The sequence below is a fragment of the Pyrgilauda ruficollis genome, unplaced genomic scaffold, assembly GCF_017590135.1.
Source record: "Pyrgilauda ruficollis isolate IOZ18807 unplaced genomic scaffold, ASM1759013v1 scaffold179, whole genome shotgun sequence".
Classification (NCBI taxonomy): domain Eukaryota; kingdom Metazoa; phylum Chordata; class Aves; order Passeriformes; family Passeridae; genus Pyrgilauda; species Pyrgilauda ruficollis.
In genome coordinates this window covers 538,048-556,585 of record NW_024516875.1, presented here as the reverse complement: position 1 = coordinate 556,585, position 18,538 = coordinate 538,048, and the positions used below count along the sequence as shown (strand labels likewise).

General features: G+C 38.7%; 1 protein-coding gene across 1 annotated transcript in view; it reads right to left on the bottom strand.

The window, feature by feature from the left end:
* SCUBE1 (signal peptide, CUB domain and EGF like domain containing 1) overlaps positions 1-18,538 on the bottom strand; it is a 188,325-nt gene that overhangs the window by 36,598 nt on the left and 133,189 nt on the right. The window contains exon 9 of the mRNA XM_041464335.1: positions 4,146-4,268. Within this exon, the coding sequence (XP_041320269.1) occupies positions 4,146-4,268 (123 nt within the window). The remainder of the gene's footprint in view (positions 1-4,145; positions 4,269-18,538) is intronic.

The window sequence follows — 18,538 nt, the reverse complement described above, 5'->3', positions numbered from 1 at the left end:
CCAACTCTGGAGGCTGTAATGGGACCAGAATGATGCAAATGCCTTGAGCTTTTGCCCCCCTGAAAAAGTTTAAATTCCTCAGCGTAGGAGGATTTGTCTCTGTTTTGAACTGAGGTGGTGAGGGGTAGAGGGTGAGTGTGGATTTAGCAGCCCAAAATATTACACATTTATCACTGGGTGTTCCCACTAAAAGCACTTTTTTTTTTTTTCCTTTTTTCTTTCTATCTCTACCACTCCCTGGAGAGATTTGCAACAAATGTGTGTGCTGTCTTTCCCTGTCTTGCTTTGCAAAAAGCAATGCCTAGAGCAGGAAGAGAAAATTAATTACGATAGAATTTCACACATTTCTCTGGGTGCTTAATGAAGCTTGAACTTGAGCAGAGCAGAGAGACCGCTTATTGTTGATTTTTTTTTGAGATCGCTGCACAACAAACAGAAACTGAATAAGCAATTAAATTAACTGGCTCTAAAACTCATACTAGCTGAGGATTAAGGTAATTATGTCTGAGCTTACACACATTCATTGCAGTGTTATTTCATTGCAGCAAGTCTTGCCTACTTGCTTGTTGCTGATGTCATGCTAGAATTGATCTGAGTTGCTGTCCTTCTATTACCAAAAAGGTTACAAACACAAACTTTCCTTGCTATAAATATAGCTATGTTATTTTTACTACATGTTCAAAGGAGATGCAGACCTCTTTTTGCTAGGTTTATACAAATAGATCCAACTGCTTCTTCCTGCACCAAAGTATTTACAATACCTTAGACTTAAGGGATCAATTAAAGTAATACACAATAGAGGGGTTTGGTATTGTGATATTTGGTACAGTGATTTCCCTGTCAAAGGGTGTGGGGGGGAAATCTATTTTTAAGTCTGAGCGAAAAAAGAGACTCTGGGAAAACAGTATCAGCCTCCACAATATTACTGGCAGGGAAGTATGGATTTTTCACCTTCTGGGTTACAAAGAAGTTTCCTTTTAATGGCTGGAATGCAGGGCAGGGGAAAGGAAGGGAACCCCCCACATTTGCCTTGTCTGACAAGGAGCCACAGTGTGAGAACCACTCCCTAGCAGAATTAATCTGTGATTGACAATGGTTTTCTTGGCAGCCAGGGCTAAAAATGGTTTAGTTGTAAACAGACAAATGCAGAACATTTTAAAGCCCTTTTCAAAGGCAAGGGCTGCTTATACAGGCACTCAACATGCAGGGTAGCACCAAGAGAGCACCAAGCTTCAGAGTTCCTGAAAAAATAAAGGAATTTTAATATCAGGATATGAGCACAAACACAAGAGAAAAAGAATACCTTGTTATGGACAAATAAGCAGGGGCAGATTTACCAAAATTGGAGATTTGTTCTCTGGGCAGTCCAAGCATTTATATGTGTGATCTTAGGCAAGCTGCTATATATGGCTTCACCCTTCCTGCCAAAAAACTGAAAGAGAAATACTTTCGTCTTCACAGAGAGCATGAATGTGGGGAAGGCACTTGGTATGACCGGGGTGGGAGCTCTGCAAACAACCAGAACAAAGTCTGTGACTGATACAATTTCCCTGTAATCTCAAAGTCAGCTCTGAGGTCTACAATGAAAGGACATGAAGGAAATTACGTGAGGTGGGACAACTTCAGAATTTCATTTCCCTTGCAAATGCTGGGAATAGGAAGGAACATTTAATACTGAAATGTGTAGAATTGCTTTGTGCTGATATTAATGATGAACACGTTTGGAGATGACTGCTCGGTACATTGGGGAGGCCACCTGAAATAAATAGGACCCAGTCCCAAACAAGGCAGACTTCTAAGGCCCTAAATGAGTGTTTTGTAAACATGTTAATTAGTAGCTGAAAGAAATCTTTATTAAAAAAAATGAAAGCCAGAAGAGAAGGGCAATGTTGACAGAAAAAATCATAAATCATGGAAACTCTATTATGAATCAAAACAATAAATGTTACATGAACAACAACATCCTTTATAAACAGAAATTGGACTGTTCTGTTTTACTCTTTGGAAAGGCTAATATGCCTAAAATAAATTTCCCTGAATCTCTTATTAATGTTTTACAGTCAGCGTTGACCGGCTGTTAGAAAAAACCAAAATGTGGATGATTTATATCCCAGAAGAGTCACTAATCCCAAATCACATTTTCCTGATGAACCTGACATTAAGAACTATAACCACTTCCCCTGACTATATTTTTCTTGCAGGGGAAGAAGCAAAGTGCAGGTGATTCATATATCAGTGATTTCTTGCCCTGCATTCACTTTCCTTCTCTCTTTATTAGCAGGCTAATACTGACTGCATGAGTCACCAATTATCACCTTAAGCACCAGACAGGAACTAAATTATCACAGCGATCTCTCCACAAAGCAGGCATCACACCATGTTTGCTGGGGCTCAAATACCTCAGACTTTAAACAGGAAATGACTTTGTCCTCCCCATTTCATGTTATGAAGAACCGGAGTTTCTGGGATGGAGGAACTTGTCCAGCCCAAAAATTCTCTGGGCTTGCACTAATCTATCTTTTACAGCAACAGATAAGCTACAGTTTATCAATCAGTGTCTCATGTAGAGGCAAGATGGATTGCCTGCCCTTCCTCACTGACAGTGGGAAAAACAGGATGCCCAGACCATGGTTATACTTCCATGTCTGATCACATGAGGGGGAGAAGATCAGCTCCTGCTTTAGTCCTTGCATGGTGTGTATTGTTACTGGTGGCTCTCTCATTCTTGAGCTCTGGCACGTGAAGATTGAATAGCATTACAGAGCTGCTTCTAGATTCTCACTATCATCACAGAAATCTGATTATTTACAGGGAGCTTTTACAGCCTACTATTAATCCTCTGCATTATGAACAAATAAATACTGCACCAGCTCTTGCCTAACTTTTCTTGAGTTTTTTTCCCTGGTGTAATAACAATTAATTCAATGGTGAAACGTCTGACTAATACCACAGTGAAAGCATGTCATCACACATGAAATTCATGAACAAGATTTTCCCAACCACCTCTAAATACATCATGAAGGGAATGTTTCTTTTTAATATTCTGTCCCTGTTTTTAGTAGGTAAATCAAAACCTGGCAACTTCCCCATGTCTGACATGATCCTACAGTGTTATTTCTGCCGAATCACATGGCATGAGCTGTGCTAATCTCAGCTCTTCCCATCCTGTCCATCTTAAAACCAACCTTTCACTAACTCCTTTGTGCCTAATTGCACAGTCAGGGTGGAGGTGGCTTCTCAAATGATGGATGGAAGTACCAATGAGAAGCAATGGAAAAATTCTGAATGACACATATATATTCAGATTGTGGTTTCTCCTTTGTGGATAAACAAAAAAGATCTAAAATACTAATGCTGTTTTGAACTACATAACTTTTACTTATTCAAAACCCATGCAAATAATCATGTATTAATAAAAAGGCATTTTCTGCACAAAAATTTAATTGAATATATCATCCTTCCCTTTCTCTCTCTATTGGTGCATACTCATCTTTCTAACCTTTGAAAAGTAAAGCTACAGAGTTTAAATGTCATTTCTCCAAAGGTACATGGTCAATACTTGAAAATGGTTATGCATCTAATTAGTTACAGAATACATAACATCAGATGACTTAGATAACAAATCATGACATGCACAGCAAATGATATAAAACATGCTTCATTTAAATTCCCACAAAATGTCACCATTATCCCTTCATAAATAGTTTCTCTCAGACAAAGGTGAGCTCACAAATTCAACCCATTTTTTTTAGTTCAAATCTTGCAAATGCTGTATTACAGTTGGTTACTCTAAATGACTCTGGTGTAAAAAAGATAAGCCTCTGTCCCACTCAGATCATAGCAAATGAGAGGATTTGAACATAAGACTCTCCGCCTGAGGCTATTCGACTACACCACTTGGATTTTTACACTTCAACAGGACAGTGGCATTCCTATTACTAAAAACATTGAAACAAGACATTTGCAATAATATTTTAATTCCACCTCAGAAAACAGAAATCTCAGAGGTGTTTTCTAACCTTATTTCCTGTGACAGTACAATTAAAACCTGCAGTACAAATGACTTAAGTATAAAAACAACAACAAAAAAATCCACTGGAAATAACATTCTCATTATATGAAGAGTAAGGTTAATGAGCTATTACCTTGGCAGGTCCTTTCATCTGTGAGCAGTTTATAGCCTTTCTGGCAGCTGCACTCAAAGCTGCCAACTGTGTTTCGGCAGAAATGGTCACAGCCACCATTGTTTACCAAACACTCATCAATATCTGCAAAGAATGAACAGCAAAGATTTAGTTCATGATAGCAAAAATTTAATTTGTGACAGCAATTCAGTCATTCAGGGCAGGAATATTCAGATCCCCAAGGAGGCTGCTGTCCCTGTCAGGAACCAGGCTGCTGAGATGTGTCCCTTCCCAGACCTATCTCACAAAGCTTACAAGGAGAGCTATGGGCTGAGGTGTTCAGGAGAGAGAGGTGTTTCTCTCAGAACTGGAACCAACAGATCATCCAAGCTGAGGTACTTTGGTGTTAAGGAACATTCAGGGGAGCTTCTCTGTAGATGGAGTGCTCTGCCTGACAGCAGACTTCAACCTGGGAAGGATGTGAATTGTTTTACCCTGTATAGGAACTAACAAAACATAAGAACACACAAAAAATTGAAGAAATAACAAACGTGAAGTAAAAGACACTTGAATACTGAAGAAATACTTCCATGATCCTTACACAAACAAATGCAAGGATACACTTTCTCAGAATGAGCATTATATGTTATTTTGCTCATTATTCAGTGACACAGTGTGTCACCCATTTTTATGTATCAAACTTTTCTCACTTGGTGTAGCAGAAAAGGAACTATGAGTGCATGTGAAATGTTCCTTCTTCAGTTATTCTGAAGACAGAGCACCTATTGTCTTTATTTGAAAGCCATATATATATAATATATATACACACACACACACACACACACACACACGGTATGAAGGAGAGATCAATGGCGCTTAATTCAAATAGTCATTATGAAGTGGACTGATGAACTTGATAAGACCTCTGTTCTGAATTTCATACTGATGATTCTACTTCCCACTCCTTTTAACTTCTCCCAAAGGTTATGAAGATCTGGAATGACCAATCCCTTTTCCAATCCATAAAAGGTTGTGAAGTATATAACAGGCCACAAAACCTCATTTGAACTACAGGGTATGTTTCCATCCTCACCCAATTATAAAACCACGGATCTATGTTTATTTGAAAAAGGGGGAAAAAAGTACTTTTATTATTTTTCAGGAGAAGAACAGTGCCAATATATATATATATATATATATTTTTTTTTTTTTTTTTTTTTTTCCAATGCATACAGTGAAGAAGTAATATGACATTGAGCCTTGGCTTCCCACTTCTGGAATTGAAAACAAGATCTTTCAGGAAGCTAAATGGAGAGCAATGTTTCCTTTTGAAAAGCTTCTTGCTATAAGATCTTTGAAACTTTGAGGTAACAGCTGGCCATTTAAAGAGCAAATCTTGCAGAATGCAAATCTAGATGCCAAAAGGTCTAACATATGAAGATGGGAATTTATCAAAACTCGCAAGATGATGGTGAATGAAGGGCATGCTTTAAAAATTATTTGAATTCAGCAGGATTCTTAGTGAAAGTAATTAATTAATTTTTGGAAACATATGATTCCAACATGGAAACGAGGCATGGTGCTTACTACATTTCTGCATGTAAAATATAAACTGCAGCAAGAGCAGTGAAGTGGTAAATCTAAAAATTTGAACAGCTGAGAGGCAAATTCAGCCATCATTTCTAAAGAGCACTTTGTTGCACACACATTGACAGAAATATGTCCAGGGCTCAAATAAGCAAGAACAGTGTATATTGTTATAAATGTTTTCTTACGAGTTGCACTTGTGGCAAGGAGATGGAAAATTTGTTCTCAGACCCTCTGAACTAATACTACTGCTTATTACTTTTGTGTCTGGTTCGCAGAGGAATGGCATTTGCATTCAACCCAATAAAAAGAAGAGGGTAAATTGCAGGCAGCAGCTGTGGAACACCCTGAGTGCTTTGTGCAAAGCAAGCTCAAATCTTTGTGTCTTGGGTAACAAAGATCTCAAAGTGCCCCAAAATCAGGAGTCTCTTTGTTGTCTGTGGTGCTCCAGTTCTGGGATTTGGCTGGCCAGCTACAGATAACCCTGGGCTCCCAACCTGATAGATCTGGTGAAGAACACACTGAGGGTTACCTCTTCATAACACCATGAGACTGGAGGCAGCAACCCTTTTGGTTTCAGCTGTGATCATCTGCACAGGTCAAGACTGGCAGTGAAAAGACAATTTTTGGCCCAATCCCTGCAGCCTGGCATTTCCTTTTGTAGAAGTGATTCCTCTCAGCTCCCTAATGTGCAACTGGGACCGTGGTGGGGGTGTTAGGATGGACTACCACAAAAAGTCCCCATCTTTAGCAGAGCACAGGTGTACCTAACTACAGTTTAGCATGCCCTGACAAAACTGTGGGACAAATGGAATTGTGAATTAAAATTACTAATACGTTATGCATCGTAAACACACAGAACAGTCATCCATCATGAAGAAAGTATCTTTTACTCGTGATAAGAACAACATGACCTTTGGGCTACTCTGCTGCCTGAGATTGCTTGAAGTAGAAATTACTTGCAGCCTGTCAAACACCATTCTGGAGTAATGATTGATATTTTAAATTATGGCCCCTGGATTTCACATGTTAAATTCCAAATTCCAGTCTCTTTTCTGTGTCTCTCTTGACCATAAGGGGCAAAAATAAAACCCTGCTGGCATCAGAGTGCAGATTTTAGGCTGTTAATAACTGTCATTCCACTGACAATGCAGCATATTAGCTTTACACCAGCAATTCTTTGGAATAATTCTGAACGAGGATCTGAATAAAACCTGTGAGAGTCCACAGGAAAAGAAAGTATTTATTCATTTCTTGTAACTGGAAAACATGACATGACCTTTTGAAACATAGACCATCAAAACAGAATAGAGGTCAAAACTGTTAGCTGCAAAAACATTCTAAATAACATAAACAGTGCCAATATCTCTGCTTTCACTGTATTTCTTTCCATGACCATAGCAAGACTGACAAGGCATGTAAAAATTATTTCACTCTGTGGAGAGCAGCACATTGCTGCATTTCACTTGGAAGAGAGCAGTATCCAACTGTATGTATCATGTCTAACTGGTTCAGAGAAATTGCAAAAAGTCTGTATCCCCACTATTTTTCTTTCCTTGGCCATAAATAATTTGTGTTATGAGCCATGTGAAAATAAATTATTCTACTGCATGAGAAGGTGAGGCCCCACTTATATTTAAACTCATAGGTACCCAACTTTGTCAAGTGCCTCTTTGAACTTCACAGAGGGTAAGTGTGTCTGCCTCTCATGTTGGGCAAAAATACACAGTGGAAACTCATTGTGGTGTCTCTACCAGCTTTGACATTATTTAGTCAAATATTCCCCTACTACTATTGAGACTTTCTGTGGAGCAGCCATAAACCTGCTGTCTTCAAACACAGCTCTCAAGTGGCTCCTTGAGATGCAGGTTGCAGAAAAATAGCTCCAACTTCCCACAGGCTCTCCTCCTCTTTATTCTCAGAAATGCAGAAGGATGTAAATAACTGTATTTCCTCTGTGGAGGTTGTACATAAAATGCCCTGATGATACTGTGAGAGTCATTTCAGACCGGTAGGTCTGGTGGGCTTTCAGTGTGTTGGGAATAAACCCCAAGAGATTTCTCCCAATGCAGTGAGTCAATATTGTTAAATGATACCTTCCTCATACAAGTTGATGATCTGCTGCAAAATACCAGAATGGGACACAGGCAGATATGAAAATACAGGCCAGTGAGAAACCACAGAAGCATTGAAAATTATGGTCAAAACTGTCAGGTGAAGGTATGGTGTAACTCAGCAACTCAGCATGCAAGCCTCCTGTTAGCTCTGAAAATGGTTCATTCAATTCCCAAGCAATTAAATACAAACAAAAGCAAACATAAGATTTGCAACAAGGAAGCTAACAACTTCTTTAAAGTTACAATATTTGAAGGAAAAAACCCCAATTGCAAATATTTGTCAGGAGATGGAGCTCAGCAACACCATCACAAAAGCTATGTATCTATGTAAACACAGGAATGAATCCTGGGTTTGTAAATAAAATAAAATAAATTATAAAATATACTACAATATAATTCTAATAATAAGTATATTAATCTATAATAATAGATTCTCCTATTTTTTCTGAGAATCTCAAAATGTGAGGGAGGCAGTGGAATCAGCTTTAAATCAAAGTGTAGAAACTCGGCTGCTTTGTGCTAAGTTGCATAGCTACAATTTGACTCAGCTAAGCAAGCAGATTGTTATTTTTCTTTTAATGATCTTATGATTAATGGGAATGCCTGCTCCTGTTCCACCTGCACCTTTTTTAAGCTCTGCTCAGTGCAGTTCATGTTTGGAAGGAGCTGGCTCTTATCAGGGGGCATGTATGAACTTGTGTGTGCACATATAAACCCACAGAGATTTGCTTTGCTGCATACAGGCCAGAGAACAAATTAAAAAGCAGGGATTTTAGGTAACTTAGAACTTAACATTTTACATAAGCTGTTAAAGGCAACTGAAAGGGTAATCAATATGCAGTCTTCACTTAGCTGCTAAACAATGATGGAGATGGAGTTTTCCAGAGCCTCATCACAGGCGGAAGTGAGGATCCTCCTTTCAATGGCTGGACAAATATTTGAACTGATTGTGTCTGTCTAATCCTTTGCAGGTTTAAAATGCTACCTAGCTCCAGGAAAAGAATATACTCCCAGATCAGCCTAAAATAATTACTGAAACATCATAACTTCTTGTTTTTAATAACGAAAGCCAGCGTTTTGGAATTAGTAATGCTATTACCGTTATACAGTGAACATCAATATAAATACATTTTCTGCAAGGTGGTCTGGTTTGCTAGTTCTTTTTGTTTCCTGATTTCCTAATTTTCCCTTGCTCTTCTTCTCTTGCTCTTCCTCACCATTTTACAAATCACCACTGTCCCCGAAAAACTGGAACCAGTGTTGCCTTGTTGACACCGATATTAGTTCCCTGCTGCACACAGACCACAAAGTATAAAGCAGACACAAAACTTTTTAACCCCATGCTGGAGGTGGGGAAATAGAGGAACAGAAAAAATAACTAACTCATCCACACTTGAATCCAATTTCAGTGTACAACTCAGCAGGTTACTCTGGAGTGCCAATCAGCACAGGCTTGCACAAAACACCTTGCACTGCATGCTGTTCTACGTTACAAATATTACAGAGCCACCAATGCTCAGACTGAAATTATTTTGATATTTGCCCTGCCCCTTTTCAATAAAACTTGTAAACTCAGGATTAACATAAGCAGAATCTACCAGGCTCCACTTGCAATACTCTAAATGTAATATTGCATAGCATCTTAAATAATGCATGCCAGGGATATCTCATTAAGGTAGAAAGACAATTTCATATCCCCAGATTCATTGGATCAGTGCCACTATGAGAAAATCTAAATCAAAGTAGAACACGGGCTCTGCTGTTCCATCCAGAAGCATCAAGCCAGATGTTGTGGGGTTAGTTTCCAGGGAGCTGAAAGTCCTAGTTCTGGTTTTACAATGGATTTATCCAACATTTGGGCAAAGTATAAGACTTCCCTGCTTTACTTCACTTGTAAAATTGAGCACTGGTAATTATCACTTGGTATTTTCAGGACCAATACTTTCAAATGCACTATTATGGAACAAGGTGTTATGAATCCAAGTCATTTGCTGTCAGAATTTTTAAGTCAAATTACAGCTTAAATTTCTCGCCTGGGCTTCAGAATGGTTTGATCCAGCAGCAGGCTCCTTGCTGGTAGTGCTTTGCACTGGAAGATTTTGTGAATGTCTGCAGGACTGCTAGGGCCATGTTTACTTTAGGAGGCACAATTGCTGTTCCACCACTCCACCTGAAACTGCACAGTTCATTTCCTCTTGCATGTTTCAGGGAGGAAGAAGTCTATTTATGCAGTACCTTCCACTTGAGGATTACAAAGGACAGCAGCTTATTTTCTTCATAACGTTAAACCTACACAACACTTCTGCAGGAGAGATACATTTAATTAATTCCTCTTTGACAAATGTGAAACTGAGGCAGGTAGGATAGTGTGCAACTTGGCTGCATCAGACAGCTACAAAATGAAATAAAGCATATATTATAGCACTTCTAATTTGAGTTCTATGCTTCAACAACAACCTCATTTTCCCTCCCACAGTGCTAATTAACTGTAAAGTATGATAGTCATTACTGAAGTTCCACTAAGTAGCAAATGAAGATTCTCTGTTTAATTAGCTTTATAGCTGGGTTGTGGGACAAGGCATCTTCCTAATTAACAGGATTAAATCTAGACTGGGCAGACAGGAATGAATGTAATTAAAATTTAATCTTCCTCATCCTGAAAACAGGCTGCCCACAAAATAGAGAGCTTTGTGTAAATGCTCTTAGAGCATGGAAAGGTTGAGACAGGTTTCAACACATTTCTCTCATGTCACTTTCTCAATTTTCACCTGTTATCTTCGCAATTTCACGAAGAAACCTGTCTTCCAACACAGATGGTAATCTGTCACATATGGATTTAGGTGTCAGCTATTCTCCTCCAGGACATATCCACTCTGACATTACCCACCAACCAATCAATAAAAGAGTCTGCCAGGCTGCCAAGAGATCAATCACCTTGCAAAACAAACATTATGTCCTATTATTTTCTTATTACAGTTAATTAGATTTATAAAACACAAAAACCATTGCAAGTGAAAAACTCAGAAATGCTGTCATAATAGGTTAGGCCCAGATTTCTCATTTGTAAAGGGGAAGGGATTTACAAAATCTAATGTGAAAAGAAAGGATTTTCATTTAAAATTTTCGCTGAACACTGAATTCTTTTCTAACCTTAAAAACATGTTAGTGCAATGCTATGGACCCAAACAGTGCAAGCTGAGGCTGTGACACCAGAATGTGAAGGGAACTGGAGACATAAAGATACAGACTGCTAGTCTTTTCAGAGTCTAGGCTGAGCGAAATGTTGAAACTACCCCTCCCGCCCAGTGCCCCTCTGCCAGAAGCAAAGATAAAACTCACAGGAATCCCAGGAAATAAAGCTACTTTTCCTCCTCCTGTAACATTTTATTAATCAAAATGCTTTCATCAATCAAAGTGCTCTTTATTAAACATTGGACAGGGAGAAATAAGTGTGCTATTCAATCTCCCGTGTGTACTTGGGGACACCAAAGAATGTGTCTCTGTTTTTTACAGAGCATGTGAAAAATACAGGACATCAGATTCTGGGAAACTCGGCTGTACCTGTGGCCATGTGGGTGAGTACATGCAGATCTGGAGGCTGTGGGTAAAACAGTGGGAGAGAACTGTGCAAATACATTGGCCTGACTGCTTACCTTCCTTAATTATTCACACAGCCATTACCACCAGAATAATTCCATGTGCAATGTCATTATTCACACAGCCACACCACCAGAATAACTCTATGTGTAATGTGTTTGCAGCAGGAGCTGAGGCAGAACTAAATGGGTTGCTGCAGGTTAATAACAAGAATAAAAGAGTTAATTCAGTGTTTCTTAAGGAGTAAATGACAGAAAACAGAATGGTGGGGCTGACATCCCTGGCTATTTTCTCTGTGCTAGGTGTCACTAAAAAAAAAGGCCTGGCTCTTCCTGTATTTAATTTTTCCATATGGTCTGAATGAAGAGCAAAGGGGCAAATGAGATAATTGCACTATTGGACCAAGATATAAGAATCCCTCAGTTTAGTGCATGAACTCAATCTTCATTTACCCATGGTTGTTTTCATTTACCCCCTTGGAAGTATTAACTGCTCAGGAAAGCTCTGTGCTTATTTCCAAGAATCCCAGTTTGCTTCTAGAAAAGTGTTTGTTTAATTAAATACAATTGGTATTAAGGGCAGTTAAAGGTACTGATGCTCTCTCTAAAGTCCCAGTGAAACTGGGCTAGCTTTCCTGGGATAAAGCTACTCCTTCTGAAAGGGGCACTTGAATACAATTAGTCCATCATAATTTAAATAGCTCTTAGTGAATCTAAGAAATTTAGATGCTGACCAAAAATTAACCCTCCAGAAGTTTTAGAAGACACTATTTCAAGCAGCCAGGGATCTGCTCCACACCAGGGAAGACAGAGGCATCACTGAGAGCAGGATCTAGTCATATTAAAGAAAGAAAAGCTGCATTTTATAATGAAAAAGGCAATGATAAAAGAATGAAAAAATGCTTTAAGTTTTGAATGTTGGAAGTTATGATCATGTGAGTAGTCAGCTCCCAAGTAATAGAAAGCACAGCACACTTTCCCATAATATACTGTGGTTGTTGATCCTCAGAGGGCTTTATATTGCTGAATAAATGCAAGGTCTTTTCAACAACTGAAATGCAAAATATGACCCTCTGAAGCATTAATTTAAAGGATTTTGCATTTTCAAAGGGGAGGTTCACGAAGACAAATAACAACTGCAAGTTTCTAGGGAACAGGGATATTGCCTAGTCATGGAAAAAACCCTAACTTAGTACACATGAATTTATTTTGTGGGGATAGAGGGAACCCTTGGGAGGGAATGAAACAGAATGATTTACATGGCAGCTGACCCAAGTCTGCAATTTTTAAATGGAAGATAATTTGTTATATTATATTTGTCTGTCATGAACAAGTCTACAGCAGACAAATGAATTGTATCCCTTTAAACCAAAAAAACCCCAACCCCAAGGCCCAACTGAAAACCTAAAAGGCAATTCCCTTAAAATAAAGAAGGGCCAGTGAAAGTTTCACACATATTCTGGATTAGATAATTTGCTGCAGCAGTTAGAAGGATTCTGCTCTCCATTCTCTTTTTTTTTTTTTTCAATTCCATTTTCTTATTTCTGACAAATTTTAGCTGTGTTGATATCTAAAATTTACATTTCTTTTTTTTTAATTAAAAATAATGGGTTTATAATTTGATTTTTCATTACTGAGGTCTGAAACTTCAACTGTCTCTTGGAAAGTCTGAATCAATTATGTGTCTAAATCAGTCACATACATCCTCCTCAGTGTGTGTCCAATTGCTCACTGATTGCCCAACTAGGCTTCTGACCACAGTCACCACCTACCACCAAGAGTTTTCCATCTTTTTCTCCCTCAAATCCTACTCATTCACTCATTTTCTGCTGGCAACCAGCAGCTTTTCCCCCTCTCCAACATCTCTTCCATCATTTACCATGATCTCTTCTGAGCCTTCCCCTCAGCCAGATACTCTACCACCTCTCTTATCACACACCAACAACAGTCAACTCCCTGTCTGCTCTAAAAAAGTGGGGGAAGAATAGAAACCTAGTTTTGAGTCACTTCCCAGTCTTAGCAAGTCTAGAAACAGCTGTTTCCAGGGCAGCAGGGCAGGCCCAGATGGTTGTGGTTCTCTCTCTGACACAGAGCTTTCTAAAGAGCTGCTACAGCTGCCTGCTGGATGCTGCTGTTTTCCTCACACTGGATTGATCCTGTATGTTCTTTGTCTTGAGACCTGGACAACATCAATGGAATAGCCTAAAATGACTGCAGCCTCAGCAAAAAGACCTTAATGTTTGCTTCTTTAATCCACATTTAGGTAGTTATTTTGACAATGCTTTTGTAGCTACCGGGGAACTCCTGCTCTCATCCAATTTGTGAGTCTTGTCCTCCTCTTCTTAAACAACTATCTCTTCTGATAAGCTGAACTTGATTGTTGTTCTCACATTGGTTACTCAGTTTTCCCTCTCTCAGTCCTGATGTTTGTGGTGGTTTATTTTGGATACAGATGGTCTCACATCTTGCTTAGAGTAATATCAAAAAATAACCTCAAAACTGACGCTGTGTTTTAATATTCCCTTTTGTCTTTAGACTTTCATTTGTCATTCCTAGCAAATAAGTTCCCTTTGTATTTTCTTTTCTCACCAACTACAAGCCTACCTGTTATCTCTGCAGCGTGCATGTGGTTGATTCATGTGCCAAAAACTTCCCTGTAGAGACATTTAGTGGGTCCAACTATATGACTCGTCTCAGGGCTTCCCCAAAGTGTGTGTTCTGAAAAACTTGCCAGTACTCAAGCCCTGAACAGGACCACTGTTTTCATTATAAAATTCCTAATTTTACTCTCATTTAATGTTGTTTTTGTTACCTTTTTTTGGTTGGGCAGACATATCTATTGTTTCACAGAATGAAATCACCCACTGGCTGCCTTCGGTTACTTGTCACAAATGCCTCTATTTTTTTAATCATATGGTTTTGTCACTTAAAGAGGAGTACTGGTAAGGGGAAGAGACAGGTGATCTAGCTGCTGCAACATTAAAAAAAAAAAAATCTGCTGGTTTCTGTAAATCAGTTGAGCAGTTTGGGATTCACACAAATCTGCCTTTACCAAGAATGCCTTCCTGCTTGCTTCCTGAAAATGGCATGTGATCTCAAAACCCTTTAACGGTGCAGAAGTACTGGATAATGATCAGAACTGGTTTGTCAGAAGGTAATTTTAAGGAAGTTTGGCTATTTTAATGGAACATTTAATTGCACTTTTAATCTGTGCACCACACATATATAGAAAATTAATATGTTAAATTAATGGTTTTGTTCCTCCTAAAAGCACTAATCTAACTACTGCAGAACCCAAATTTTCACTACTATCATTCTTGACCTGTCTCATGTTCATGAATTAATTTAGGCACTGACTTCTCATGCAAGGCAAAGGTGGCCCTCTGTCCATGCAAAGACATAAGAGGTTTTTGTATTTATTTTTTTCCTTGTTTTTAGGATAAAAGACAGACCTCAGCCACAAGATTTGTATTTGCCTTATGATCAGCATGGAGAGGGAAAAGTTATTTTTTGTTCTGATATCTGGCTGGTAGTGGCTTGTGATTACATCTGATCTATTTTCTGATAGCTCTTCGCTTGCAGGTACAGAGAAGCAAACTCAAATGGGCTTTATTTTTGAACACACACACACACACACACACACACACACACACACACACACGCGCTTATTTCTAGTGGCAAACACTGGGAAGGTAAACTGCTGTAACTTGAAAGCAGAGTTGTGTATGGAATCTGATAGAAGTAGAGTTGCTTATAATGAATTATGAAAACTAGATCTTGATTTGATTATTGGGAAGTTTATTCTTGGCTGAAGTTGATGAGAAGTAGAGAGAAAGCCATATTGGGGGGAGAAATGGCTCAGAATGAACCACTTCAGTAAACACGTATATGTTGCTAAAAGACAACACATACTTTAATAGCTAACTTCTAAACCTCTACTCCCTGAATTCAGCCAGCTTGTGGACTGGCTTTGACAAAATCATTTGATAAAATCATTTGGCTTTGGCCTACAACTGAAAAAATCAAGGCACTCTGATTCCCCTGGAAAAGGATGTTTTTCAGACGGAGGAACACTGAAGAAAACCAGAGAGGGACTGAGAATTTGTCCCACACTGACTTTCACATCTGAATGGACAACACAGGTCTCTTAGCATCACTGTATTAACACGTTTTCTTATTTTTTGTTTCTATTATTGAGCTCAAGGAGAGGCACTGTGTTCCTTGTTAGACTCTGAGGGGAAGTGGAAAGGCTAACCCAGTTCAGGGATATTGTCAAGGCAAGTAAAGTGGGTACCCCACAGGCTGGGATTAAACTCTTTCCATGTCCTTAGGAGCATGTTATTGCAATAAGAGATGAGTTCAGAGGGTGCCATCTGTCCCATTTTATTTCCCAATGCACACCTCTTTAAGCTTGTACAAATAGAAGGTAGCTGAACCATATGATGTAAGACCTCTAATCCCATCAGGAATTACCGAAGGCTGTGCTTATTTTCCCTTGGGGTCACCTATTCTTCTGACTGTATTCTAGAACACAGTTCACTGAGGGATTCCTGAGAGAAGTAAAAGGCATGAGGTGCAAAATCAAATTTGATGTCCCTGAGCGCTGATGCTTAGGAGAGGGGATGGAGATTCTACTTGGGTATCCACAGTGGGGACAACAGTGGCCTTGGGGATCAAATGAAGAGTCACACAAAGTGGAGTCTACACAAAGGCCTAAGGATGACAACCTCTGTTTTAAAAAATGAAACAGCAAATTTCAGTGCCTTTTCTACTGAGGTTCTTGACTTGAAATCCCATGAGCATTCAGTTTTCTGAAATGTCTGAGAAATTTTCCCCTAAAAAGTCAGAAGTTTATCTGACTTCTTACCCTAAAACATTTGTACTACTTGCCACTCCCAAGGATCATGGTTAAAGTGGTTTATGTGCTCGGGTCAGCTTCCCCATAGAGAGCCTAAGCACTAAGTGTATCTTAATCTTGTTCCACTTGCAGAGTTGGGCAAATTTTTTTCCAGCAGAGTAAGTTAAAGTATGCTGAAAGTCTTTCCCCTAGGTACTTTTGACAGACTCTAAGCAACTCTGGGATACAGAGCTGTATACTACAGCTCTGGGATATCCCAGAGTGATCCAGCCCAGATACCTTCATTTATGTGCAGCCATCAGAGAGATGCTACTCATCAGCTTAAAGGAAAAGCTGCCCTCACTCACTCCTTGTCACTGCACCTTTGACTAAGGTAAGGCTAAGGGACCACCTCCTATATGCTCTTTTCCAAATCAAACTATGAATCCAAGGCACTGTATCAGCAGAACGTTACAAAATTGAATGTTCTGTACGCCACATTTCTCTGGCATGAAGCACTGACATTATGAACCAGAATCAAATGTAAAAAGTACAATCACTCTATTAACTACCTAAATTTTCTCAAAGACAAGACATGTAAGTAGATGGCCATGGTGCAATGATCAAGAAAAATGTAATCAGAAGAAAAGGGAATAAGACAAGCAGGTCTCTGCCCTTTCTGGCTTTGTCAGACATCCTCTTCAAAAACCCACTGCTGCTTGTAATTCTGAAGCTGACATTTATGCTGACATTTGCTGGTACCACAGCACTCTGACTGCAGAGGAGGTGATGACTGTCAGCTACTTCTTCCATTTGAGTTTATTCTTTCACAACATTTGCATGTATGTTTTTTCTTTTTTTTTTCTAAAAATTTTTTTTTTTTTTTTTTTTTTTTTTTTTTTTTTTTTTTTTTTTTTTGAGAAAGCACTGGAAAATGGTAATGGCTTGCTATGCCTAATGGCTCATAATGCTTATGTTCCTCAAAAACCCTATGTGTCTGTGTGGACGGAGGGGAACTGACCTCTTCACATGTGCTGAAAAAAAAATTCATGTTGCTAGAGAAAGGTGAGCTGGGAAAAGCTCTCTTTGTAAGCCCCAGGACCTGCTCTAAGATCACTGATACTCCTTGCACTGTGTGGAGCATCACAGATATTGCACACACTGTTCATGGGAAGTACATAGAAAGAAGCTGTGGATTCAAAGCAGGAGTAGTCAGACAGCTATGAACAGATTTGCCTCTAAATGTTGAAGTTTAAACTCTTCAGGAGATTATTTAAATTCCTTTCTATTTAAAATGGTGATGTATGTGTACTAGTTCAAACAAGGAAAGCTTTGTATTTGGGTGACTACTTTCAATGAGATCACTTGACAACTAAGGGGGAAAAAGAAGTTAATTCACATAAAATCATTTGGGTCTGTCTTGTATTTTTCTCTTAAGTCAGATCCATTTTAGTTCAGAAAGCCTGCTCCAAACTTACAGTCTTGACTCTAAAGGCATTGAGACCCCTATTGTTGTGAGAAGTGTGACCATATTAGCCATTAAAATTTCATCTGCCTTAGTGTAAACTGGACTGATGCATACGTTTTAGAGGTTTTCTTGCACTGGGGTATATTTTATTGTCCAATTTGTATGAACATGTGAAAAAACTGTCAAACTGGTCAGGGATATTAATCAAACAAAACCTGAATTTATCAAAGGTACTCTGACAGCAAAACTATTGTGTTAAGGCAACAAATGATAAAAATATAGTACACTGAAATTTACCTAATCAATCACAGTGAAATAAAGGTATTATCATAATTTGGGCAAGCTAATAGTGGATGCACGAGATTAGCACCTATATCTTACGACTAATAAACAGTAAAAATAACCTGTGCTCTGGCTGGTGTACTTTTTTGAAAAAAACAGGAAATATTTTCACTTTCATATGAATTGACTGGGACTGACAAGATTCAATTCTAAGTGCTCTAGTCAATTTAATCAAATTTGCAGAAAAAAAAAAAACTGAAACAAATTTTAAGTAATTTCAATCAATGGAATTATGGAGGAAATCATAACTGTTCACGGATACTCTGTAGCCAGGAAATGAAGCCAAACTGGCCAGCTGAACTGCTCACTGTGAGCTTTTCATTAGTCTTAGTGTGTTCTGAATGAAAAGAGAGGAAAGCCTTCAGCATCTGAGTCATAATCTTATATCAAACTGATGTAAAGCATTAATTGAAAGTATTTAATTTAATGAAACCTTTCAGTTCATATTTAACAAAACATGACATGCT